This window comes from Macaca nemestrina, chromosome 2 (genome assembly GCF_043159975.1).
Source record: "Macaca nemestrina isolate mMacNem1 chromosome 2, mMacNem.hap1, whole genome shotgun sequence".
Classification (NCBI taxonomy): domain Eukaryota; kingdom Metazoa; phylum Chordata; class Mammalia; order Primates; family Cercopithecidae; genus Macaca; species Macaca nemestrina.
The window spans coordinates 108,266,458-108,294,090 of NC_092126.1; the positions used below are offsets into that span (position 1 = coordinate 108,266,458).

At 48.0% G+C, this 27,633-nt stretch overlaps 1 protein-coding gene across 1 annotated transcript in view; it reads left to right on the forward strand.

Annotated features, from left to right (window-relative positions):
- LOC105480319 (transglutaminase 4) overlaps positions 1-24,071 on the forward strand; it is a 40,781-nt gene extending 16,710 nt beyond the window's left edge. The window contains exons 5-14 of the mRNA XM_011738988.2: positions 2,543-2,661; positions 5,786-5,893; positions 10,588-10,762; positions 10,857-10,995; positions 12,929-13,032; positions 15,969-16,220; positions 19,114-19,392; positions 19,978-20,147; positions 20,290-20,426; positions 23,073-24,071. Of these exons, the coding sequence (XP_011737290.2) occupies positions 2,543-2,661; positions 5,786-5,893; positions 10,588-10,762; positions 10,857-10,995; positions 12,929-13,032; positions 15,969-16,220; positions 19,114-19,392; positions 19,978-20,147; positions 20,290-20,426; positions 23,073-23,214 (1,625 nt within the window). The 3' untranslated portion in view covers positions 23,215-24,071. The remainder of the gene's footprint in view (positions 1-2,542; positions 2,662-5,785; positions 5,894-10,587; positions 10,763-10,856; positions 10,996-12,928; positions 13,033-15,968; positions 16,221-19,113; positions 19,393-19,977; positions 20,148-20,289; positions 20,427-23,072) is intronic.
- The last annotated feature ends 3,562 nt before the right edge of the window (positions 24,072-27,633 follow it).

The window sequence follows — 27,633 nt, forward strand, 5'->3', positions numbered from 1 at the left end:
GAGGCTGCCTTGGTGGGGGTGGGGAGGGGCCACCAAGGACTTCTTTCTTGCCAACTACAGGTCAGGACCTGAACTGTGGTTGGCTCCTCCCTTCTGCTCCCTTAGTTCTGTTCTCTTCTTTCCACTCCCACATGTACCCAGCTCATTTTTTCCTGTGGCTACACTGGAGCCTTTATGTAAATGGCACTCGAGGCTACTTCTGCCATTGCCAGCACTGGCTTCTCTCCAGAGGGTGCTGGACATCTTGTAGCCTCAAATGTGGCACATTCTATGTCAGCCCTTTCCATACCTGCCCTCCCTCCTGGGGCCTTTTTGAAATCAAAAGCCATCAGGCGCCCATGCTAGAAGCCAAGGAGCTCTTTTTTTAACCTTTGTATTTGGAAATGATTTTGATCTCACAGAAAAGTGGCAAAAATGATGTAATGAACAACCTATACCCTTTATCCAGGCTCACCTGTTGTTAATATTTTTCTCCATTTGCTTAATCATTTTCCCTCCCTCCCTCCTCTACACACACACATGCTTTTTATTTTTGAACTATTTGAGAGTAAGTTACATATAAGTTGGTTTTTTACAACCCCTAAACCCTTTGATGTGTATTCCATAAGAACAGGGCTGTTCTCTCATATAACCACAGTACAGTTATCAACTTCAGTAAATTAAGTGTTAGCAGCCAGGCATGGTGGCTCATGCCTGTAATCTCAGCACTTTGGGAGGCGAGGTGGGCAGATCACAAGGTCGGGAGATTGAGACCATCCTGGCAAACACGGTGAAACCCCATCTCTACTACAAATACAAAGAAAAATTAGCTGGGCGTGGTGGCAGGCACCTGTATTCTCAGCTACTCAGGAGGCTGAGGCAGGAGAATGGCGTGAACCCGGGAGGCAGAACTTGCAGTGAGCCGAGATTGTGCCACTGCACTCCAGCCTGGGCGACAGAGCGAGACTCTCTCTCATAAAAGGAAAAAAACAAAAGGCCGGGCGCGGTGGCTCACGCCTGTAATCCCAGCACTTTGGGAGGCCAAGGTGGGCGGATCACAGGGTCAGGAGATCAAGACCATCCTGGCTAACATGGTGAAACCCTGTTTCTACTAAAAACACAAAAAATTAGCTGGGCATGGTGGTGCGTGCCTGTAATCCCTGCTGCTTGGGAGGCTGAGGCAGGAGAATCACTTGAACCCAGGAGGTGGAGGTTATAGTGAGCCGAGATCGCGCCATTGCACTCCAGCCTGGGAGACAGAGCAAGACTCTGTCTCAAATAAATAAATAAATTATTAAAAATATAAGCATTAGCATAACACTTTCATCTACTATCTATATAACAGTTTGGTCACTTTAAAAAAAATTTTTTTTTTTTTGAGATGGAATTTCGCTCTCGTCGCCCAGACTGGAGTGCAATGGCACGATCTTGGCTCACTGTAGCCTCTGCCTCCTGGGTTCAAGCAATTCTCCTGCCTCAGCCTCCCAAGTAGCTAGGATTACAGGCACGCGCCACTACACCCAGCTAATTTTTGTATTTTTAGTAAAGACGGGGTTTTGCCATGTTGGCCAGGCTGGTCTCAAACTCCTGACCTCAGGTGATCCACCCGCCTTGGCCTCCCAAAATGCTGGGATTATAGGCATGAGGCACCGTGCCCAGCCAGTCACTTGATTTTATCATGTTCTTTATAACATTGTTTTCTCTCCAGTACAAGATCCAGTCTAGAGTCACATTTTACATACAGTTATGTTTCTTTACCTCCTTTAATCTGGAACAATTTCTTAGTCTTTGTCTTTTTGACATATTTTTGAGGACTAGAAGTCCCCCTTTTTAACAGATCATTCGTCATTTGGGTCTGATGATTCATCATCTTTAGATTCAGGTTACGCAGTCCTTGCTGGATATTATGTAAACGATATGTCCTTCTTGGAAAATCATATCTGGAGGCACACAATGTCTGCGTGCCCCTCATTGGGAATGTTAAATGTGATCATTTGGTCAAGGTGTTGTCCAGTTTTTCTGCTATATAATTACTATCTTTTTCTTTGTAATGTGGACACATTAAAGACCGTCCAAACATCCTGATCCTTATCAAAATTCTCCACCCCTAGATTTAGCATCCACTGATGGTTCTTGCTTCAACCATTCTTCTCTGTGATGGTTGCACAGTGATTTTCCAAGGCCAACTCTCTACCATGTTTACCTGCTAGCCCCTGGCATTTGCTGTAGGCAGAGCCCTCCCTTCACCCCCATCTACCTCTCTCTCTCTACCATCTGTATGGACTCATGGACTCTCTCTTACTTTTCAGTGGTTTATGATTCATCCTTTTCTTAACTCATGCTTAAATTGCTCCAGATTTTCCCAGGGGAAGCCCCCTACAGCTGGCTCAGGAAGTTCTTTTGGATACTTTCCCTCCTGCTCACCTCCCTCCCCCCAACATTGGGTGTTCCAAGCTCCTCACAAAGACCTTAAAGCTCCCTCAGCACAGACAGTCCCCAGTGGCAAGCCTGCCCCTGTCCCAGGGCAGACTGTAACCTCTGTGGATGTGTGGTCTTGCTTCAGAGGACACGGTTTTCATGCCTGACGAGGACGAGCGCAAAGAGTACATCCTCAACGACACAGGCTGCCATTACGTGGGGGCTGCCGGAAGTATCAAATACAAACCCTGGAACTTTGGTCAGGTAATGATTTGCCATCCTGTGGCTGGACCAGGCCCCATCTGTTAGACCACCCTTTTGGTTGGGTAGTAGCCAGTAAAGGTTCTGGAGAAAGGGTTGTGAACCTCAGGTCAAACGCCAGCCTCATACGGGTGAAACTTGGCCAGAGAGGGGTGACCTGCCTAGGCTGCACAGATGGGGTGGAGTCCTGGGCAGAAGCCCTCCCACGAGGACCACCCATGGCCTTTCTCACCCACCCCAAGGCTCTCTCCTACCCCCCACGGCTCTCTCCCACCCCCCACGGCTCTCTCCCACACACCACCCCCGCCACATGGCTCTCTCCCACCCCCCATGGCTCTCTCCCAACCCCCACAGCTCTACCCCCCACGGCTCTCTCCCACCCCGCCACGGCTCTCTCCCACACACCACCCCCGCCACATGGCTCTCTCCCACCCCCCATGGCTCTCTCCCAACCCCCACAGCTCTCTCCCACCCCCCATGGCTCTCTCCCACCCCCCACGGCTCTCTCCCACCCCACCACGGCTCTCTCCCACACACCACCCCCGCCACATAGCTCTCTCCCACCCCCCATGGCTCTCTCCCAACCCCCACGGCTCTCTCCCACCCCCCCACGGCTCTCTCCCACCCCCCACCACGGCTCTCTCCCACACACCACCCCCGCCACACGGCTCTCTCCCACCCCTCATGGCTCTCTCCCATGCCACACGGCTCTCTCCCACCCCCCATGGCTCTCTCCCATGCCACAAGGCTCTCTCCCACCCCCCATGGCTCTCTCCCATGCCACAAGGCTCTCTCCCACCCCCCATGGCTCTCTCCCATCCCCTGCCTCCCAGTGTATTTACCGAAGAACCAAGCACTGTTACAAGGAAGCCCTGTTACAATTAGAATGTTGGTGTTGACAAAGAGCTTTTAAACGCGAGGGAGAGTTTTTCAGAGACTTGTGTGGAGGCCTCTGCTGAGTGGAGGGCCAATGCCTTCGTGCAGCCATGAGGCAGGAGAAGCTGGGGTGTGAGGATGTCAGACACCAGATGCTTCCCACCTCCCCTCCCCTCAGATTTGGCAACAACAAGCTCCTGGGAAATGCCAGGCATTTCACAGCTGCCTGAATTTCTCCTCTTCCCCCGGGTCTGGACACCTAGGACAGGGCGGAAGCAGGGACAAGGGAGGAGGGACTCTGAGCTGGCGAGGCTCATGCTGTGTGCTCTGTGCAAAGTGCGCCCTGCGTGCCCTCTCCACCCTCACTCATTCCTAGAAGGCCCTCAGCATCCTATCCTTACACATGAGGACCAGAGGGAAATGAAATGGGAGGGAGTAGCTGGCAAGGAAACAGTCAAACGAACCACAGAAGGGATAGGGAAGAAGGAATCACCTGAATCCTAGGGAGTTTCCCCTCTTAGAAAATCAAGGGGTGGGCGGGGCGTGGTGGCTCACACCTACAATCCCTGCACGTTGGGAGGCCGAAGCAGGCAGATCACGAGGTCCGGAGATCGAGACCATCCTGGTTAACACGGTGAAACCCCGTCTCTGCTAAAAATACAAAAAATTAGCCTGGCGTCGTGGCATGTACCTGTAATCCCAGCTACTTGAGAGGCTGAGGCAGGAGAATCACTTGAACCCAGGAGATGGAGGCTGCAGAGAGCCGAGATCACACCATTGCACTCCAGCTTGGGTGACAGAGTGAGACTCCATCTCAAACAAGCAAACAAAAAAGAAAAATAGAAAATCAAGGGGTGATTTTAAGAAGCCCAAAGAGTGACTGGGTATGGAGGCTCGCATCTGTAATCTCAGCACTTTGGGAGGCCAAGGTGGGAGGCTGGCTTGAGGCCAGGAGTTCTAGGCCAGCATGGGCAACACAGGGATACCTGGTCTCTACAAAAAATAAACAAATTAGCTGGGCATGGTGCTGCATGCCTGTAGTCCCAGGCAGAGCTGCGGGGAGGGGGACTGCAGTTGGAGAGGGAGGTGGGTGGATCACTTGAGTCCAGAAGGCTAAGTCTTCAGTGAGCGGTGATTGTGCCACTGTCCTGTAGCGTGGGCAACAGAGCAAGACCCTCTCTCAAAAAAATAAAAAATTAAATAAAAATAGAAAGAACCTCAAAGAATTGTAACCACAAAACTCCCCTAGACTCCTTCTGGAACATAAACATTATGGTCTATTCCTTTTATTTTGGTAGTTTTTCCCCTCAGGTTACAAAAGTAACATATGTACTTCAACTCTGTAAATATACAGATATTTACAGATAATCACAGCTATTGAATCATCCAGTTTAGATAGCAGATTTTATGGGATATAAATGATATCTTGATAAAGTGGCTTACAGTAAATAGAATTTCAAAAGTAATGTGCTTATCACAAAAGACTTAGGAAATACAGAAATGTGGAAAAAAAATAAAATTATTCATAACTTCCTCCCTCAGTGATAACGACTTAACGTTTTAGTGTATTTTATTCTTTTATCTATTACTAAGGCTTACATAGTTGTAATGCTATTTGTGCACAACTTCGTAGCCTGTTTCATTATTTATTTATTTTTATTATTATTATTTTTTTGAGACAGAGTTTTGCTCTTGTTGCCCAGGCTGGAGTGCAATGGCGCTATCTTGGCTCACCGCAACTTCCGCCTCATGGGTTCAAGCAATTCTCCTGCCTCAGCTTCCGGAGTAACTGGGATTACAGGCACGCACCCCCATGCCCGGCTAATTTTGTATTTTTAGTAGAGACAGAGTTTCTCCATGTTGGTCAGGCTGGTCTTGAGCTCCCGACCTCAGGTGATCCACCTGCATCAGCCTCCCAAAGTGTTGGGATTACAGGCGTGAGCCACCATGCCCAGCCTGTTTCGTTTATTTAACTTGATTACAAAGGAATTTCCCCATGGTATTAAAAACTTGTACTTCCTTTTAGTGGCTGCATGCTATAGCTCTATAAACTTACTTAACTATTGCCCTGTGGCAGGACATTTAAATGGTTTCTAGTTTTCAATGCTGTAGTGGACTTTTTTATGAGACTGTAGGCAGGGGAGATGGGTTACGCTACAGGGTGGCTGTGACATGCAAATTAGGTGGTATGTGTTAAGTTTCTGACGCAGGGCAAAGTCTTAACCGCCTCTTTCTTCATTTCCCGAAATAGTTTGAGAAAAATATCCTGGACTGCTGCATTTCCCTGCTGACTGAGAGCTCCCTCAAGCCCACAGATAGGAGGGATCCTGTGCTGGTGTGCAGGGCCATGTCTGCTATGGTAGGTGTGGAAAGCCTGGGCTGATGCTGTCCTGTACTTGCCGATTGCTCAGCCGTTTTCTGTTTTTCCCGGGCTAGACTGGAAGCTCTTTGAAGTACACCACAGTGCTATGGCCAGTCAACTGTTCAAAACTATTAAGAAATAGACATTGCTGAAATCTGTTCTGAGTGCAGGTTTTCAAGTCAGACCTGAGTCTGAACCCCAGCCCTGCCACTTATGGGCCGATCTTAGGTGTAAATGGCTTCACCTGTCTGAGCCTCAGTTTCCCCATCTGCAAAATGATAATACAGAAGGTTATCTTTCTACCTGCAAGCTGGGCTCCAGTTGGGTGAGCAAACTGGCCCAGTTCACTTGGGACTTTTCTGGCTTTAGCACTGAGAATACTGTGTTCCAGGAAACCTCTCAGCCTTGGGCGAGCAGGATGGTTGGTCACTCTATTCCGCCTGGCCTCTTGGAAGTCAGTTTGTTCAGAGTAGCAGTTCTCAAATATTTTGGTCTCAAGACCCCTTTGCACATTTAAAAATTATTGAGGACCCCAAATAAGTTGTGTTTATATGGTTTATATTTACCAATATTTACTGTATTAGAAATTAAAACTGAAAAGTTTAAAACTATTTATTCTAAAAGAATAATTCCATTACAAGTTAACATTAATAATGTATTTTTACTTTTAAAAACCTATGTTTTTCAAAGCATAAAATATGTAGTGAGAAGAGTGGCATTGTTTTCCATTTTTGCAAATCTCTTTAATGTCTGGCTTGCTAGGAGTCAGCTGGGATTTCGTATCTGCTTCTGCGTTCGTTGTTTCAGTTGGAATATATGAACATCTGGCCTCACACAGATATGTAGATTTAAAAAGGCAGAGGCCAGCTGGGCGTGGTGGCTTATGCCTGTAATCCCAGCACTTTGGGAGGCCAAGGCAGGCAGATCATGAGGTCAGGAGATCAAGACTATCCTGGCTAACACGATGAAACCCCTTCTCTACTAAAAATACAAAAAGTTAGCCCAGTGTGGTGGCTCACACCTGTAGTCCCAGCTACTGGGGAGGCTGAGGCAGGAGACTCACTTAAACCCGGGAGGCAGAGGTTGCAGTGAGCCAAGACCATGCCACTGTACTCCAGCCTGGGTGACAGAGCAAGACTCCATCTCAAAAAAAAAAAAAAAAAAAAAAAAAGCGGGGCCGGGGCAGGAATATTCCTGAAGCTCCATAAGTGGCAGTTTCTTAAAGTTTGTTGCAATGTGGAATCTGAAACCACAATTTTTCATCCTTTGTACACTTAGGAGAGAATGAGAGTGAAGAAGGCAAATATTACCTTGGGATTATTATGCAAATAGTTTTGATCACAGACCTTGGAACTCCCAGGGATCTCCCAATACCAATGAGGACCTCTCTCCAAAGGTCCACTGAGTTCAGTCAAATGGCTGCTCTTGCCATCTGTGGGAGGCAGGCAGATATATGTTCATCTCCAGGAGAGTCTGTGAGCTGAACTGCTGTGACAGACGGATCTTAAGTAGGGGCCCTTGAAATGCCCTCCTTGCAGAATGACTGTGAGCCTGTGCCTGTTGCACGTGGTTTGCCTCATAAATGCTGGGGCTCCTGTTCCCCTGCACCCTAGGGGCTGGTAGGATTACCGGGGGCCCTCACACTGACCCTCTTGGGCACAGGAGTCCACCATGCCTGCTCTTCCCCCCTCACCCCCATGCTGGTATGTTCATTCTTTAGCCCAGGGGCCAGCAGGTAGCCAGGCTGGACACTGAGAGAGAACAAGTAAAGGAGACCAAGTCATTAGCAGGCAGAACTTGCCATGAGGGGCTCTAGTTCTCAGTGGTGCAGGTGGACTTGCACATACCTGGCTGCTTCTCCTTTCAAGCTCTGTGACTCTGGACAAGATTCTAAACCTCTCTGGGCTTCTGTTATCTCATCTTTTGGGTGATTATGGGGTCTCAATAACACACAACAGTGCCCAGCCCAAGGTCTGACACGCTTTGGGCCCATGAGTAGCCTATTCCCAGGTCATTCTTACGAGTGTTGGGGTTTGGGAAGCAATGGGCTAAGCCACTGCTTGTTTCAATGATGAGGAAACCAGCCAGGGGAGAAGGGGCAGTTGGCCAAAGACTGCACAGTGAAGTGGTGGTTGAGCCAGTTCTGCTGACTCCTGGTGCAGTGCTCCTTCCTAATGCCCTCCCAGCCACCTCCTCAGGCTGGGAGGCAAGCATGGGCAATTCAGAACTCCAAGGTATTCCAGGAGTCACTTCCAAAATTAGGTTACTGCAGATTAGCTTCCATGCTCAGGAGTCTGAGAACCCCAGCCCGCTTCAGAGACCCTCCCCATTCCAGGTTCCCTATAAAGGTTGCCCCTTAACTCCTAGAAGTTCGTGGCTATCCATGGGCCTCCCGGATCTGTGAATTTCTGACTAGCAGGCAGAGCTTCTGGCAGGGCCGCCTAAAAGACGACTCCCACACCAGGCAGGGAACCTCGGCAGGGCAGTGAGTGCATTCATTATCCATTGCTAAGTAACAAGTTACCCCAAGACACTGTGGCTGAAACAACAAACATCCATTATCTCCCATGTCTGTGGGTCAGGAATCCAGATGTGGTTTAGCTGAATGTTCTGGCTCAAGATCTCTGGGGGAGGACCTACTTCCAGGCTCACTCACCTGGCTGTGAGCAGCCTCAGCTCAGGGCAGCTCACAGCACGGCAGCCAGCTTCCATCAGAGTGAGCAAGTAAGAGGGGGGCGCCCAGGCTGGAAGACACAGCCTTTGTCACCTCATTTCAGAAGTGACAGCCATCACTTTTGCTGCATTCTGTTGGTCAGAAGTGAGTCGCTGGGTCTAGGAAAGGGGATTACTGGGGGCCATCTCGGTGACTGCCTACCACACCTGGGCATAGGAATGTGCTTTGTTCTGCAGGGGGTAGAGCTTCATGCATCAGGAGTTTTGAAAGTACTGATGTCCTTTGGGCTCAGCGTCACTCCCCTTCTTTCCCTATCTCCTCCCTCCCTTACATTGCTCTATAGACGGCTTGGGTCTAGCAGGCGCTGACAGGCTGGGGCCACTCAATTTCGCAGGAGGACGCAGAAGCTGGACCAGATCAGTGGCTGGGTGACAGTTAAGATAGGAGGTGTGTTTCCTGCTTTGCCTAGGACCCTTGCCTGTCTCTCTTTCATCTGTTTTCATTCCGTCTGACCACTCTGGAGTCTGGGGGTGGCCTCTGCTCTCTCTCTGATTTTGATGAATGAAGAGGCTTGTCCAGCCACAGGACCTGAGAGGTCATGAGAGACCCAGGCCACACCGTTGTTTGAGACTTCTTGTAAATTTTTTTTTTTTTTTTTTTTTTTTTGAGACGGAGTCTCGCTCTGTCGCCCAGGATGGAGTGCAGTGGCCGGATCTCAGCTCACTGCAAGCTCCGCCTCCCGGGTTCACGCCATTCTCCCGCCTCAGCCTCCCGAGTAGCTGGGACTACAGGCGCCCACCACCTCGCCCGGCTAGTTTTTTTTTTTTTTTTTGTAATTTTTAGTAGAGACGGGGTTTCACCGTTTTAGCCAGGATGGTCTCGATCTCCTGACCTCGTGATCCGCCCGTCTCGGCCTCCCAAAGTGCTGGGATTACAGGCTTGAGCCACCGCGCCCGGCCAGAGACTTCTTGTAAATTAAAACTGAACAAACCCCCAAACAGGATTCAGAAATTGTGGCATACTATAAGGGTTTTAGTTTAACAAATGGACATCTTTAACATGCTGGGAAACATGAGGCGCTGTAATTGTGCTTTTCACAAGGCATAACGGGGTTTGCAAAGGATGTTAGTGTGCAGGCCAGGAGGGGATGGGTGGATGTGGTCAAAGTCAGGCCACCACCAGATCAAAGATTTGTGACTGTGTCACTTTTCATGTTTTCGGAGGGCTCCTCTGCACCTGCCTCTACAACCTTCTTTAGAGATTCCGTTAAGTGCTTTCAAAGGTGAACTCACAAGCTTTGTCCTCTCTCTGGTTTTAATAAGGTGGAAAGGATCGTCCAGCCAGGGCTCCTCAGGGGTTAAGAGAGGTGCAGGCCACTGACAATTTAAAAATGGAAGATGCCAAAACAGGCACAGACTTAACTCAGGTCATCCTCAAAACAACCTAAAGGGACTGGGCATAGTGACTCACGCCTGTAATCCCAGCACTTTGGGAGGCTGAGACAGTTGGATTGCTTGAGCTCAGGAGTTTGAGACCAACCTGGCCAAAATGGTGAAACCCCGTCTCTACGAAAAACTACAAAAATTAGCCAAGTGTGGTGGCGTGCGCCTGTAGTCCCAGTTACCTGGGTGGCTGAGGCAGGAGGATCACCTGAGCCCAGGAAGTTGAGGCTGCAGTGAGCCGAGCTCACACCACTGTACTCCAGCCTGGGCTACAGAGCAAGATCCTCTCTCAAAACACAAACAAAACCAACCTAAATGTAGGTGTCGTAATGATCATCATTTTACAAGGGAGGAAACTGAGGCACAGAGCAGTGAGCATCCTCCCTGGTCACTCACACAACTGGCATGCTCCTTGGCCCTTCTTGGCACCCTGCCTGTTCTGGATAGCCCGTGTCCTCCAAGTGCTCTGAGACATTGTGAGGTGTCCACTTTGGGGGCTGGGTGGCCAAGCTGGGCTGGCAGCACCGTGTTCTTCTGAGGAGTGGACACTGACCCCACCCCTATGTGTGTGGCAGATGAGCTTTGAGAAAGGCCAAGGCGTGCTCGTTGGGAACTGGACTGGGGACTACCAAGATGGCACAGCCCCATACAAGTGGACAGGCAGCGCCCCAATCCTGCAGCAGTACTACAGCACGAAGCAGGCTGTGCGTTTTGGCCAGTGCTGGGTATTCGCTGGGATCCTGACTACAGGTAAGTGGGAGATGCAGGGGCTGAGAGGAGAGGTACCATGGGAGGGACTCCCAGCCCCCACAGCTGCCAACCACCACACCTTGGATCATTTCAGTGCTGAGAGCGCTGGGCATCCCAGCACGCAGCGTGACAGCCTTCGATTCAGCTCATGACACTGAAAAGAACCTCACGGTGGACACCTATGTGAATGAGAATGGCGAGAAAATCACCAATATGAGCCGCGACTCTGTCTGGTAGGTTCCTCCTTCTCAACCTGCCCTGTCTCCTCCCAGGAACTTCCTTTTTTTCTTTTTAGAAACAGGGTCTCTTGCTAGGTTGCCCCTTCTGGTCTTGAACTGGTGTCAAGCAGTCCTCCTGCCTTAGCCTCCCAGGTAGCTGTGATTCCAAGTGCAAGCCACCATGCCTGGCATCCCAGGAGTTTTCTAGCCCAAGCCCAGTCTCCAGGACCTCCCAGCCCAGAGATTCTGCTGAGCTGTGGGACCCCTTCAACCTCCCTCAGAGACTGATTCAAGTTGTAGGCCAATGCTCACTGCTCCTGAAATTCAATATTTTTCAACATTTGGCCTTGGACAATCTGTGCTGGAATCACCTGGGGGTGATTGTTTTAAAATGCAGATTCCTGGCCGGGCACGGTGGCGCATGCCTGTAATCCCAGCACTTTGGGAGGCCGAAGTGGGTGGATCACGAGGTCAGGAGATCGAGACCATCCTGGCCAATATGGTGAAACCCCATCTGTACTAAAAATACAAAAATTATCTGGGCCTGGTGGCGCGTGCCTGTAATCCCAACTACTTGGTAGGCTAAGGCAGGAGAATCACTTGAACCTGGGAGGTAGAGGTTGCAGTGAGCCGAGATCACGCCATTGCACTCCAGCCTGGTGACAGAGCTAGACTCCCTGCCAACAACAACAACAACAAATGCAGATTCCTTCACTGGAGCTTTTGCCTCTACAGGGGAAGGGCCAGGAATCTGAAGTTCATGTTAGCACTTGGCCCAGGAGATCTGATATATACCACTGTTTGAGAACTTTTGACGTAACCGGTACCCACTGGCCAGCATGAAGCTTATGTCCTTTGTTCTCTGATCCAGAGCACATGGGCCCCTTGCAAGCTAAAAGTGACCACAAGATAGAAAAGGGAGAATGAGAAGTTGCAGAGGGAGTAGACGGGGTGGGAAGGTCAGGGCATGATTACAAATTCCCGAGGCATTTCAGTTGAAGTTGGAGCCTTACAGATTTTATTTAAATACTGCTGAGACGTTCTAGTTCATGTACCAAGACAAGAAAAAACAGGAAGACTTGGAACTTTTGGAAAGGAGGCACTAACCAGTATTATTTGTAGATGATATACAGTTGACCCTTGAACAGCATGGGTTTGAACTGTGCAGGTTCACTTATAGGCAGATTTTTTCAACTGAGTACAGGTGTATTTGTGGGATGTGAAACCTGCCTATACTGAGATCTGACTTTTCCTATATACACGTTCCACAGGGCCAACTGTAGGACTTGAGTGTGTATGGATTTGGGTATACTCAGGGGTCCTGGAACCAATCCCCTGTGGATAGTGAGAAACGACTGTTAATTTTCTAGCTAGAAAACCAAGAGCACCAACTTAAAAATAGCCAAGATTTAATATGAGAATTCAGAGACTGGCCAGTTACAAAGTTGCTGATCCACCAAATCAGAATCCCAGCAAATTGAATACATTCATTGAATGAATGAAATAACAGTTGTAATCTTTTACTAGGCTGTGACTGCACAGCCTAGTGCATTTCACCCATTGGTTCAGGAAAAGTTTATTAGGTATCTGTTATGTTTCAAACACTGCAGATGTCAAGACAGATAAGATTTAGTTCTGCCTTGAGTTCACCACCTCTAATGGTGAAGACTCCCAGGTTCTTTGAGATCCATAGGCACGGTGAGGGTCTCATGAGGTTCCTCCAGCCCTGCCCACTGCACACAGCTCTGTGCCCTGGGAGGCTTTCTGAGAGGCAGGTGGGACTCAGCGGTGGCCCCTTCCTTGCCAGTGTTGACAAAGGTTCCCAAACCCCTGAGAACAACTTCAGTGGTTCCCTGGTGATGAAGATGTCTCTGGCAATTTTGGCGTGTTTATCTCTAACTAGGTTTGTGGGTGGTCTGGGGTGGGGCCCGTTCCCAATTTGTGGCAGGAATTTCCACGTGTGGACGGATGCCTGGATGAAGCGACCGGATCTGCCCAAGGGCTATGACGGCTGGCAGGCTGTGGATGCAACGCCGCAGGAGCGCAGCCAGGGTGAGTGGGTGGCAGGAAGGCGCTGGGCATCCGTGATGCTCTCCTTACATGGCCCCGGGTTCTGTGGGTCTTGGGTACGCAGCCAAGCAGGTGGGGAAAGTTTTAATACAAATTTCCCAACACAAAAAGCATGCTCAGTCCTTCCTGCTATTCCCACTGAGCAGGGGCTTCGGTTTGCTGGCTATTTTTATGAAGTAATGCCAATGACAATACTGTTAAGAGCAATGAGATGGTAGCATTTAAGGGTTCCCTACTGCGTGCCATGCTCAGTACCAACATGATCCATTTTACTCACAACTAACCTTTCAAAGTAGGTTGTTACTATCCTCATTTTACAAATGAAGAAACTGAGGCTCAGGGAGGTGAAGTGAGTTACCTGAGGTCACACAGATCCACGAGGCTGGACCCGGATTCAGCCCAAGTCAGACATAATGGGGATGCTTATCTCAATTGGTTATGGGTTACCAACTCCTGGGTAAGGACCTTGCCAGGGGAGGGAGGGTGTCTTTGTACAGCTGGGGAAACAGGCACGGGTTTGGTCTGAGGTCACTTGGAAAATCTGTGGAATCAAGTTATCTTTATTTTAAATTGTGAGTCCTAGTACTAAAGACAAAGTCAGCCCAGTAAAGGGAAAATAGATTAGCTCAATAGTTCTCAAATTTTTTAAAATTATTCATTTATTTATTTGGAGACAGAATCTCACTCTGTTGCCCAGGCTGGAGTGCAGTGGTGCAATCTCGGTTCACTGCAACCTCTGCCTCCCAGATTTAAGCAATTTTCTTGTCTCAGTTTCCTGAGTAGCTGGGATTACAGGTGCACGCCACCATGCCTGGCTAATTTTTTAATTTTTAGTAGAGACAGGCTTTACCATATTGGTCAGGCTGGTCTCGATCTCCTGACCTCAGGTGATCCACCTGCCTTGGCCTCCCAAAGTGTTGGGATTACAGGTGTGAGCCACCGTGCCTGGCCTTTACTTATTTATTTATTTAGAGACGGAGTTTCACTCTTGTTGCCCAGGCTGGAGTGCAATGGTGCAATCTTGGCTCACTGCAACCTCTGCCTCCTGGGTTCAAGTGATCCTCCTGCCGCAGCCTCCTGAGTAGCTGGGATTACAGGTACCTGCCGCCATGCCTGACTAATTTTTTGTATTTTTAGTAGAGATGGGGTTTCACCATGTTGGCCAGGCTTGTCTCAACCTCCTGACTTCAGGTGATCTGCCTGCTTCAGCCTCCCAAAGTGCTGGGATTACAGGTGTGAACCACCTCAGCCAGCCTCAAACTTTTTTTTTTTTTTTGGAAAAAAGCAGTCCGACTGCTCAGAAGGAAACTTTGTGTGCCACCTCGTAATGTAAAGTAGAACTGCTCCAGCTGAAGTGTGCTCAGGGACCAGCCAGCCCCTCCCTGACACCTCTGCCTCACTCCTGCAGCCCCTGAAGTAGATGTCTCTCAAGGTTCTTCTAGGAATAAGTCATAGTTTGGCTGTGAACCTCATCCCAAGGATAGCAAATTCATCTGCCCACAGAGCCACAGAGCCACAGAGTGAACAGGGCTGTCTACTTGGGAAGATGGGGACCTAGAGACATGAGCATGCAGATCCCCAAAGGCATTCAGGTTAAAATTTAAACATACTTTGCAGGCCTCACACCCCTCAGTGTGGGACTCCTGATTCCTCCAGCTGCAGTGTGAGCCCACATGGCCCTGAGGCAAAAAGTGCTGTTAAAAGTGAAAACAGCCTCCATGTTTCTCCAAAGAAAAGGCATTGCCCTTATAATAGGGGGTGAGGATGGTGGGAGGTGGCCCCCAGAGGTGGGAGGAGCAGGTGATATGCCCATATCCCCCTATACTCTGCAGGAAGATTCTCAGCAGGGCAATGTTGAGGGTTCTTTCCGTCCAGGGAGTCTAAGTAGCATTTGCTGAGGTGGGACAGTAGCCATGGCAACCAGGCAGTGAGTACCCTAGTGCCACTATCTGCCTGAGAGGCAGAGGAAGCCCTGTTCCCTGGCCAGAAAAGAGGCCTTAAAAGCCCACCTAACCTGCTCACTTTATAGATAAGGCCAGAGAGGGAGGGTGGGGATGCCCAAGGTTAGTCAACAACTTAGGAGAAGAACCAGTATTAGATTAGGAGACCAGTTATCCTGAGTCCTAGTCCTCCAATACACTGACTTCACAGGTTTGGCTGCCTTAAAGAGGCAAGGGGGAGGAGCCTGTGTGTTGAGGATTAAATAAAATAACAGAAGCAGAAACCCAATGCCCAGAATACAAGGGTGTGTAAAAACCAAAGCTACTACTGAGGAACTATCAACCAAGAGACTAATTCTCACTAAGTTGTCAATGACTAATAAGGGGAACTCTCTATCCCCATGCTAGAAATAAAAAGACAGCTCTTAAAAAAAATAAATAAATAAAAAGACAGCTCTTAGAATGGAAATTTTCTTATTAGCCCAGATCCATAAGCAACAGCTTGCATTTGTTTTAGGCACAGGGCTAAGTACTTTGCCTGGATTATTTAATTTAATCTTTGCAATAGCCTTAGGAAGTAAGTGCAGTTTTTATTCTTAGTTTTCTAGGAAATGGAGCCACAGAGAGCTGAAATGACTTGCACAAGATCACATAGCTCCAAGGCGTGATGCCAGGAATCAGACCCAGATTGTGTATCTCTGTGCTCTACTGGGGACTGATGTGCTGGGATGAGTTTAATAGGCAGTGTGACTTCCTCTTACTGGGACGGAGGATTTCTGATACTCTTCAAGTCAAAGCTGAGATATGCCCCTCTTTTCAGAATAGTAAGGACAGCCTAGGAAATGAGCACCCAGATGCTTCTTGGGCAAAGTTTGCTTGCCAGTCCTGTTTGAGTTTGGGAATCATTGCTGCCACTGGGTCCAGGTTGGGTGGGCTGGGGAATCTTACTGAGAGTGACCACCTCTGGCTTCCCCTCAGGTGTCTTCTGCTGTGGGCCATCGCCACTGACCGCCATCCGCAAAGGTGACATCTTTATTGTCTATGACACCAGATTCGTCTTCTCAGAAGTAAATGGTGACAGGCTCATCTGGTTGGTGAAGATGGTGAATGGGCAGGAGGAGTTACACATAATTTCAGTGGAGACCACAAGCATCGGGAAAAACATCAGCACCAAGGCAGTGGGCCAAGACAGGCGGAGAGATATCACCTACGAGTACAAGTATCCAGAAGGTGGCCAGCATCACAGGGCTCCTTCTAACTCAGCCCCTGAGTCACTCAGACCATGAAAATACTCAAGATTGGGGGTGGGCCTGGGCAACATGGTGAAACCCTGTCCCTACCAAAAAAAAAAAAAAAAAATTAGCCGGGTATGGTGGCATGTGCCTTTGGTCCCAGCTACTCAGGAGGCTAAGGTGGGAGGACTGCTTGAGCCAGGGAGGTTGAGGTTGCAGTGAGCTATGACCATGCCACTGCACTCCAGCCTGGGTGACAGAACAAGACCCTGTCTCAAACAAACAAACAACAAAAAAACACAAATCCTAATTGAGGCCTTTGCATTGTTTGACCAGCTCATTCACCTTGCTAAGACTGTCCATGCTCCCCAGTGCCCAGGAGATTAGACATCTTCTCAGCCTGGCTTTCTGGCCCCTGCAGAGCTGGCCTCTGGCTCCCTTCCTGAGCTCAAGTTCATCCCCTAGCCATGCTGCCTGCTGTTCCCTGAAAAGGCTGGCTACTTTCACCCCTGGCCAAACCTCTGCTTATGCTTTCCCCACCTGAACTGTCTCCTTTGCAATCTCTACTATCCACAGGCCAATACGCTGCCTCTGTTCTTGATGTGCCTCAATCTTACAGATTTGTATTTCCCCTGTGGCCCATTGGCTGTGGTTCCTGTACCACGTGGTAAGGAAAGGAAGACAACTCCATACAGCATCCTCAAAGGGTGCAAGAGTCCAGACAGGGGCAAACTGAAGATGGGATGTGATTAAGAGGAAGGCAGGAAATCATAAGGACTCATAGATGAGGGAGTAATTTGCTGTGCTATGGGATGGCAGATGATACCCATGCAACTGGGGCTTTTCCCACCCTCCATTGCAGTACAGTTACAAGCAGGTCAGTTTGGACCCCTGGGTTGATTGTGAGCTTGCATAAAACCTTGCACAAGGTAGGCCTGCAATAAATATTTCTTCCATATAAATGGGGCAAGTGATGGCTACCAAGGCAGCTCAGGACAAACTGGAGATCTCCACTTTGATGTCTCTTTGTGTTCAGAGTGGATGTGGATGGAGAGCTTTGTAACCAAGCTCAGAAATTCCTGTCTTACAGCTGCTATATCTGAGATAAAATCTTATCCTCAGGGTTGTGTTGAAAATGAGCAAACTTGATTAAAAGCAATTAGGTCAGGAGTTTTTTTTGTTGTTGTTGTTGTTGTTTTTGTTTGTTTGTTTGTTTGTTTTGGCAGGGTGACAGAAGTTCAGAGAGGGAGGGATATGATAGAGAGGGAGACCAGTGGTATCTGTCAACTGCTACACTTGATGGTGTCCCTCAGGTCTCTGAGGCTCTATTCTCTTTTCCTCATTGTTTTTCCTTTCTGTCTCTCAGACTAGATAATCTTATGACCTGTCTTCAAGTTTGCTGATTTTCCTGCAAGCTCTAATCTGCTATTATTGTACTTTTCAACTCCAGAATTTATATTTGGTTCTTTTTAAAAAATAATTTTAATCTCTCTCGATATTCTGTATTTGGCAAGCCATTTGTTCTCACGCCTTTTTTTAGTTCTTTGAATATATTTAAAATAACTAATTTAAAGTCTTTGTCTAGTAGGTTCAATGTCAGGGCTTCCTTAGGGACAGTTTTTATTGACTGTTTCCATGTTCCTCCCCTCCAACCCCCGCACCGCCATATATGGCCTATACTTTGTATGTTTTGTAATTTTTGGTTAAAAATTGGACATTTTAAAAAACATAATATGGCAACTCTAGAAATCAGATCCTGTCCCCCGTCCCAGGGTTGCTTTTGTTGTTGCTATTTGTTTAATGACTTCTGTGATGTAATTCCAGAAAGTCTGTAATCTTTCTTGTCCATGACCACTGAATTCTCTGCTCAGTTTGCTGAATGGTCAGCTAATGATTGGATGGATATTGCTTTAAATTCCTTGAATCATTAAGACTCCTAGCCTTTGGCAAGGGGCTCTGTGTACAAGTTGGGGTACATTTCATTGCTCTGGCAGGCAATTTATAATTCTGCCTTCACTTCTTGCTTGGGCAGAGCCTCAAGGTCAGCTAGAGGTGAGAGCTTAGAGCCTTATCAGATCTTTCTCAGACGGTCTAGATTTCCAGGATTCTGTCTGAGCTTTCCAAAGCCCCTATGGACATTTTGTTCCTCAGCTTTTCCTTTTAAGATTTTTGGTCGGCTTCTTTTCCCCTCAACTCCCTTCTTTTCCTTGTTGCCTTAGGAAACTGCAATTGTAAACAATTGCTGTAGGTTGGTTGTTTGTCTTAACAAATGCTCCAGGGAAAAGGCTGTTGGTAACGAGGGAGCTCTGAGTCAGGTCAATGAAGACAAACTCTGTGAATGAGGGTTTCCAGGGAATCGCCCTTAGGTGAATTAACAACAATTCTCTGGTAGTGGAGCTTTTAGGGAACTCCAAAACCATTCTGTCCCCTCCAGAGGTGGCTAGGCTGCTGGTTTTCACTGTGATTTGGTGCTGTTGGTTTTTGAGTCTACTGTGGAGCTGGAGAGAAGGGGAGATGGGAATCAGAATGCCACAAAACTATTCTTACTGAGATTGTGCTGTTTTACTTGAATAAATGCTCCTTAGATTATTATAAGCCTTTAGTTAATGTCAAGAGTTCTGAAAAAATTGATTTGATAATTTTTGCCAATGTTCTCATTGCTTTTATGGAAAAGCAGATTTTTGGAGGTCTTTTTTCTGCCATTCCCACTGATGTCAAAATGTGCTATTGCTTAGGAATGGGGATTTGAATGCTTCTCTCTGTGAATCTATAGCTCAGGAATGTCTCTGGAGTCCTGGCCATGCAGATGGGCTCCTTCTGCCACAGGGGTGGTTGGGACATTTGGCCCTTGAAGGAGCACCCAAAGGAAGCTGTCTTTGTGTCTCTTTCAGGCTCCCCTGAGGAGAGGCAGGTCATGGATCATGCCTTCCTCCTTCTCAGTTCTGAGAGGGAGCACAGACGACCTGTAAAAGAGAACTTTCTTCACATGTCGGTACAGTCAGATGATGCGCTGCTGGGAAACCCTGTTAATTTCACCGTGATTCTCAAAAGGAAGACTGCTGCCCTACAGAATGTCAACATCTCGGGCTCCTTTGAACTACAGTTGTACACCGGCAAGAAGGTGGCAAAACTGTGTGCCCTCAATAAGACCTCGCAGATCCAAGGTCAAGGTACCAGAACCAGGGGGAGGAGAGGCCTCAAGTGAGCTCAGGGTCCCCACAATCTGAAATCCCTCTTCTCCTCTGTGGACAACTTCCATACGTTAACAAATTTTTGTGTGTGAGTTAACACAAACATTTATTGAAAACCTACCCCTTGGTAGTCACAAGAAAGCCAGGCACAGAGGAAAAGTGGGCCAATAGACCACTGGACTAGGAGCCGGGGTCTATCGTAGAGCTATAAATTAGGGGTGCTGAAAGTGTCATGAGAAGTCTTCTGTGGTGGCAGAAATTTTAATCTCAGATGCCCAATCAAATCAATGATCATGAGTGCCCAGGGCACAGTGTTGGGAACAAGTGGGATGTCCTGATGACAATGGGTAATGTCTGTCATGCACTCAGGATGGAAGCTTGGAGAAATTGGCCAATTATTATTCCATCTTGAGCCCAACGTCTTGTTTTCTAAAGAGAGTATGGGACATGTCCCAGGTTATCCAGTTCAATTCATACAAAGTTAATCTAATTCTGTGCTTGATGAGGAAAACTCATGGGGCCTATGATGAATGACCTCTCCCCTCCACCCTGACTCTTTGGCAGTATCAGAAGTGACTCTGACCTTGGACTCCAAGACCTACATCAACAGCCTGGCTATGTTAGATGATGAGCCAGTTATCAGAGGTTTCATCATTGCGGAAATTGTGGAGTCTAAAGAAATCATGGCCTCTGAAGTATTCGTGTCTTTCCAGTACCCTGAGTTCTCTGTAGAGGTGAGATTCCTGCAGGCCATAAAGGGCTCCTCCTGCCTGGAAGTTGGCCATGGAGTGTGACGGGGTCCTTAAGAACCCTGAGGGTCCTTGGTTGGCTCATGCATATCTTCTCTCCCCATCTCTCCTCCCCACCCTACTACAGTTGCCTAACACAGGCAGAGTTGGCCAGCTACTTGTCTGCAATTGTATCTTCAGGAATACTCTGGCCATCCCTTTGACTGACGTTAAGTTCTCTTTGGAAAGCCTGGGCATCTCCTCACTACAGACCTCTGAACATGGGTGAGTCTGCCTGAGGTATTCTTACAAACAGAAATATACTTCTGGACATATATCTTGCACATGTGTGCATATTCTTGAGATGTGAATTCCCAGTATGGGGTCATAGGGTCAAAATGTAGATACATTTTGCTAGTGCCAAATTACTTTCAGAAAAGATTGCATCAATTTATGCTCTATCAACAGATCTTTTTGATTCTTGCCAATCTAGTGGTTAAGTAATCTCATTGCTTTACTTTGCATCTCTGATTATTTGTGAGGCTGAGTATTTCTTACATTAATTGACTCTCTCCTGTGAATTGCCTGTTCCTAACTTTTGTCCATTTTTCTACTGAGTCGTTTATTTTTTCATATTAGTATGGAGTCTTTACACAGTAAAGAGTGTTATGTGCTGTGAATTGTTTATAGCAGTTTGTATTTAAATTTTTAAATTTAATTTTTAATTTATTTATTTTGAGACAGAGTCTCACTTTGTCACCCAGGCTGGAGTGCAGTTACAGGATCTCAGCTCACTGCAACCTCCATCTGTCCCCAGGTTCAAGTGATTCTCTTGCCTTGGCCTCCTGAGTAGCTGGGATTACAGGCATGCGCCACCACACCTGGCTAATTTTTGTATTTTTAGTAGAGATGGGGTTTTCCCATATTGGCCAGCCTGGTCTTGAACTCCTGACCTCAGGTGATCTGCCCACCTTGGCCTCCCAAAGTGCTGGGATTACAGGCATGGGCCATCATGCCTGGCCAAACAGTTTGTATTTTTTTAAACACTAAGATGTCTTTCACCATTAGAACTTTTAAATTTTAATGTAGTCAAATTTTTCAATCTTTTCCCTTACAGATACTGAATTTCTTTTTTTTTTTTTTTTTGAGATGGAGTCTCGCTCTGTTGCCCAGGCTGGAGTGCAGTGGCTGGATCTCAGCTCACTGCAAGCTCCGCCTCCCGGGTTTACGCCATTCTCCTGCCTCAGCCTCCCGAGTAGCTGGGACTATAGGCGCCCGCCACCTCGCCCGGCTAGTTTTTTTTTGTATTTTTTAGTAGAGACGGGGTTTCACCGTGTTCGCCAGGATGGTCTTGATCTCCTGACCTCGTGATCCGCCCGTCTCGGCCTCCCAAAGTGCTGGGATTACAGGCTTGAGCCACCGCGCCCGGCCTGGATACTGAATTTCATGTCATCCTAGGTGCATAGAAATTTTCTCTTATGCTTTCTCTAGAATTTCCAGCTTTATTTACACAATTAGGTATTTATCTGGAATTTTTTTTGGGTGTGGTGTGATGTGGAGCTCCAACTTTGTGTATGGTTTTCCTAGTACTTTGTAGCACTGCCTTTATTAGGCTGTAAATTCCCATATATATCTGGGTCTCTGGACTCTTTAATTTGCTATTTCATTTGTCTTCTTCTACTATAACATCATACCACTTAAATTATTATAGTCCTAAAATAATTTTATATGATTATCATATCTACGTATTGATATGCATTAGGCAAATCCCCACCCCCCACATTTTTGTCTATAGAACTTTTAGAATCATCTTGTCATATAGTTTAAAAACAGTTGGGATTTAAGTTGATACTGCATTGAATTTACCTATTTATTTGGGGGAGAATTGTGCCAAATGACAATATTGTGTCTTACCATCTAGGAATATGAGATTTTCCCATTTTTTTCAAGTCTTTTTTATCACCTTTAGAAAAGCAATATTGTTTTCTTTATATACCATATGCACGTTCTTAGTTGGGTTAATTCCAAGATGCATCAGTATTATAGCTTTTATGAATGGAATATTTTTCATTATATTTTCTAATCGTTTGCTGGACTATATGGAAATTGATTTTTGGCATGCTGATATATCCAGCAAAAACCTTTACTGAACTCTAATATTTTGTTTCTGAGAGGTTTCTGATGGTCTCTTTCTTACAGGATGTCTGAATCTTCCAAGTAAAAACCAGTCGCTCCTATTTTCGTTAGATCAGGATTTATCACATTTTAACATGCACACAAATTACCTGGGGAGTATTGTTACCGTGTAGATTCTGATTCAGCAGGTTTAGGGTGGAGCCTCAGATTCTGTGTTTCCTACAAGCTCCCGGGTGATGCTAGTATTGCTGAGCCCCAGAACACACTTTGAGTAGTGAGGGGCTAGACAATTCCTTTCATGTGGATTCAACATAAGATACATGTTCCTCTTAGATTTCATGTAATAGATAACTGTTGCTAACACCCGTGAAACAAGAACATCTGTAGTAAAGTCAGTCAAGACTCCAGGGAAGGCTTGTGAAATGTCAGAGTTGGAAGAGCTTCTGGAAACCAGCTGGTTCAACCATCTTGCTTTACATCTGATAAAACTGATAGCAGCACCCAGGGTGTAGGTCCTGTATAGAACTTTTAGAATCATCTTGTCATATAGTTTAAAAACAGTTGGGATTTAAATTGATACTGCATTGAATTTACTTATTTATTTGGGGGAGAATTGTGCCAAATGACAATATTGTGTCTTACCATCTAGGAATGTGCCATGCCCTGGAATGGCCAGGGCTTTTCAAAGAGGCTGAGCTAAGGCTCGGCTTTCTGGCTTCTCACCCAACTCATCTTCTTCCTCTTCCCGTAACATCCTTGGCTGATTGTATGTCCGTATGTCTTTGAATTTTCCAGGACGGTGCAGCCTGGTGAGACCATCCAATCCCAAATAAAATGCATCCCAATAAAAACTGGACCCAAGAAATTTATCATCAAGTTAAGTTCCAAACAAGTGAAAGAGATTAACGCTCAGAAGATTGTTCTCATCACCAAGTAGCCTTGTCTGATGCTGTGGAGCCTTAGTTGAGATTTCAGCATTTCCTACTTTGTGCTTAGCTTTCAGATTATGGATGATTAAATTTGATGACTTTTATGAGGGCAGATTCAAGAGCAGGAGGTCAGAAAGGCCAACACAACCATAAGCAGCCAGACCCACAAGGCCAGGTCCTGTGCTATCACACAGCTATAAACACCAGCCTAGGCCACAGAATCCCATCCCTTTCCTGAGTCATGGCCTCAAAAATCAGGGCCACCATTGTCTCAATTCAAATCCATAGACTTCAAAGCCACAGATTCTCTCCCTGGAGCAGCAGGCTATGGGCATGGGAGTGGTTAGAGAATCCCCAGTAGCCACCCGCTGGCACCCTGTGAGAAGCTGCCATATTTTCAGGCCATGGGTTTGCAGGCCCTGAAAGCACCTGTCAACTGGAGTGCTCTCTCAGCACTGGGGTGGGCCTGCTAGAAGTGCATTCTCCTTCTATTGCCTCCATTGTCCTCTCTCTATCCCTGAAATCCAGGAAGTCCCTCTCCTGGTGCTCCAAGCAGTTTGAAGCCCAATCTGCAAGGACATTTCTCAAGGGCCACGTGGTTTTGCAGACACCTCTGTCCTCAGGCCTGAACTCACTATAGAAACCCATGTCAGCAAACAGTGACCAGCAAATCCTCTTCCCTTATTCGAACTGCTGCCCCTCAGGAGACTCCAGGGGACAGGCATTGCTTCCTCCCTGGTGTGAACTCTTTGGTATTCCATCCGCCATCCTGGCAACTCAAGGCTGCTTCTGTTAACTGAAGCCTGCTCCTTCTTGTTCTGCCCTCCAGAGATTTGCTCAAATGATCAATATGCTTTAAATTAAACTCTGCTTCAAGAAAACTCTGTGGTCCCTGAGTCCTTTTTCCTTTATGCCAATAAGCTTCTTAAAGTATCCTGTGCTGGGGGTTTATTTTATGTGGTCACTGGGGAGCCGTGGAATCCTTTGGCGTCCCCAGGCAAAGGTGCTCCGAGGAGTTGGCTTTTTTTTTTTTTTTTTGAGGCGGAGTCTCGCTCTGTCGCCCAGGCTGGAGTGCAGTGGCCGGATCTCAGCTCACTGCAAGCTCCGCCTCCCGGGTTCACGCCATTCTCCTGCCTTAGCCTCCCGAGTAGCTGGGACTACAGGTGCCCGCCACCTAGCCCGGCTAGTTTTTTGTATTTTTTTTTTAGTAGAGACGGGGTTTCACCATGTTAGCCAGGATGGTCTTGATCTCCTGACCTCGTGATCCGCCCGTCTCGGCCTCCCAAAGTGCTGGGATTACAGGCGTGAGCCACCACGCCCGGCCGGAGTTGGCTTCTTTATTGTCTGTTCAGTACATCCAACCCCTCTCTCAAAGGTTGTCACCCCAACTGGATACACACCCTGGCAGAGGCACATGCGTAGCTTGAATGAGGGTTATTTTGTGTCTAATTCACAGGACAGTCATGGGTGGGATACCTGTCATCCTCTGCCTTTCCAGCTGCCCAAGTGAAAAAAACCTCAATCCTGGTCACCCTTGCCCCAGTTGCCCACCTCCCTGGCATACAGTAGGTGTTCAATAAATGTTTATTGAAGGAAAGGTAATTGTTCCTTCTGCTGGAAATACCACAAGGGTGGTGACACAAACAGAAGGGTTTGGTCAGTCACTCCACAGCACAGTGTCCGATCCCAAGAGGTGATAAAGCCTGGCATGGCCACTGTGTGGTGCCGTATGACACTGGTCTCCCACACTGGGAATGGAAGAAAAGTAGCTTTCCTAGAGGTGCCTTTAGGGTGACCCATGAGGAAGGACACTGCCCAAGGGTTTGGGCTGGGATCTCTTAATTAAAACAGGAGACTCTAGTCACTGAGGGTGAGCAAAGAGCTTTTTATTCAAAGAAAGAGGCAAATTGCACGCACTCTCTCTCCCTGTAAGATCTCATCGGGTTTTGACTTCAGTTGCAATGCTTTCAGTTTGAGGCTAAGCAGAATGTTATGCTGTGAACGGTCACCACAGACAGACCAGTGTCGCTGGTATAGGGAGGCGAGGCTCAGGGTTGGACAGGTTAATTACCTACATAACCCTGGCTGTGGCCCAGCCCAGCACCTTCCAGAACAGGGACTGACATGGCTGAGGTCTACCTTGGAGATGGGGTCAGTGATGAGGGGAGGCAGGGTCTGCCTCTGTGCAGGTAAAATGCCCCCTCACCCCAGCCTTCCTTTCCAGAGCAACCAATCTGAAAACACTTTGGCTTTGGGGCTGCTGTGTACCTCTGCTTTCAGGCCAAGCTGGATCCCTAGAAGAGGAGTTTGAAGCCCAATGTGCAAGGACATTTCTCAAGGGCCATGTGGTTTTGCAGACACCCCTGTCCTCAGGCCTGAACTCACCATAAACACCCATGTCAGCAGTGACCAGCAAATCCTCTTTGCTTATTCGAACTGTTGCCCCTTAGGAGACTCCAGCGGGCAGGCATTGCTTCCTCCTTGGTGTGAACTCTTTGGTATTCCATCCACCACCCTGGCAGCCCAGAGATGCTTCTGAGTTAGGACAACAAATAGGGGGGCCCTATAGTCAGAGCAGCTCTTACCCAAAGTGGTGAGCGTCGACTTCCTGTCCAGATTGCAAGTTAACGGCCTTTACAGCTGACTCAGGCTCCTATGTTGTTATTAATAAATATTAAAGCTGATAAGGACCAAGAAAGTGGGCCTGCAGCCTGACTGTGGGAGGCCCAATGTCTTTCTGGTTGCTCTGTTAATGTTAGAATCCCCCATCACCCCTCTTGTGGGTCATACTTGGAGAGCTCTGAGCAAGGATTAGGGCAGAGGTGACTTTGTGAACATTGGGCCTTTTGAGCAATTAACCCCAGGCCCTTGTGGGTCATCAGTTGTAGAGAGACGGTCTCTGGCAGGATCGTCACCCTTCACAGTGTCCAAGGATGCTGTCCAAGAACCAGGATGCTGCTTGGCTCTTTTCTTTCTCATAGTCGCCAGTTTCCTTTCTCAGTGTCCTGAGACTGCACCTCCAAACACTGACCTTCTTCTCCTCTGAACTAGAGCCACAGGCCACTTGGGGCCAGGACTCATGCCCTTTTGCCTGGAGCTGGAAGGGGGACCCTGACACTGAGGCCTTGCAGGGGCATGCTCTGCTGAGTGCCTATGCCCCTGCCAATCCTGACGCCAGTAGATGCTGGGGAAATGGCCCAAAGAGAGGAACAAAGGCCCGTGGAGGGAGTGGGTGGTGAATCCACTTCTTATACCAAACGGGGATAAGAACTCTTCTGTTGGGCTTTGTGCAGAAGATGCTGCAGCAACCACTGGAATGGGGTTTAGGAGCACCAGAATGCTGCTCAGACCTTCAGAAGTGGTCACAGACACCCTAGGCTTCAAATGGGGTGAATAGAGGGCAGACTCATCCTGGTAGGGTGTGTGTGTCTGTCTTCCTGATTCATCTGATTCGTCAGTCAGCAGGCCCTGGCCATCACCCATCTTTTCAGAGACAAGATGGGCACCAATTTGGGAGAACTGGCCTCAAACACACAGGCAGGGTTTATGGTTAGTTCTACCTACGTGTGTTATTAGACTTCCTCCAAGAGGTAACATTCAACTAAGTTCTCATGGGAGTGGTTAGAGAGTCCCCAGTAGCTCTAAAGACGTCCTTCCCGCTACCCACACCTGTGAATGGCTAGATACGTAGCCATAGGCAGGACAGCTCCCAGCTGTCTCGCTCAGTGAAGACTCTGGTGTCTGTGGAATGGGGGCTCATTTTCGGCTCTACTGTTATAACCCTGGCTCTGTCTGTGCTGGCCATGTCCTGCACATGTGTATTTAGAGCTAAATGCAGGGTCCTCTTTGAACCATGCCTGGCCCTTGCAGGTAGATGTGGCAGCCACCTCTACCTCCTAATTTCAGCAGGCAGCAGGGGGAAGCCCTTTCCAGGGAGTGGCTGGCAGCTCTGCAGTCTTTTCAGGCTAGTCTCCCCTGATGTCAGTGTCCCAACCCAGGTCACCAAGGCCAGCCCTGCCCAGTCCTTCTGTCACAATCTTAATTCTCAAAGCCAGGAGCCAAGGCCCCAGCCTTCCCAAGAGAAGACAGAAATCCCAGGGAAAGCCAAAGGCAAGCTCTTTTTTGCCCCTGGGCTGCCCTGTTCAAAAGCTCCCTTTGCTGGGCTGAGAATGTAAAAGCCGCCCAGTCTTGGAGAACGGTTCTTGACGAGCCCTCTCAGTGCAGACTCTTCTTAGATGAACTCTTAGAAAGCCCCCATCCTCCTCTGATGTCCCCAGCCTACTCCCGACCCCCAGACCTGGCCCAACATGGAGAGATGAAGGAGGGGTTACAGGGAATGGCAAGGCCAAGCGAGTGGCTCAGGGAAGTGCTGGGGGTGCTGGGAGCGCAACATGCCCATGAGCCCCGTTATCCAAAGCCCCAGGACG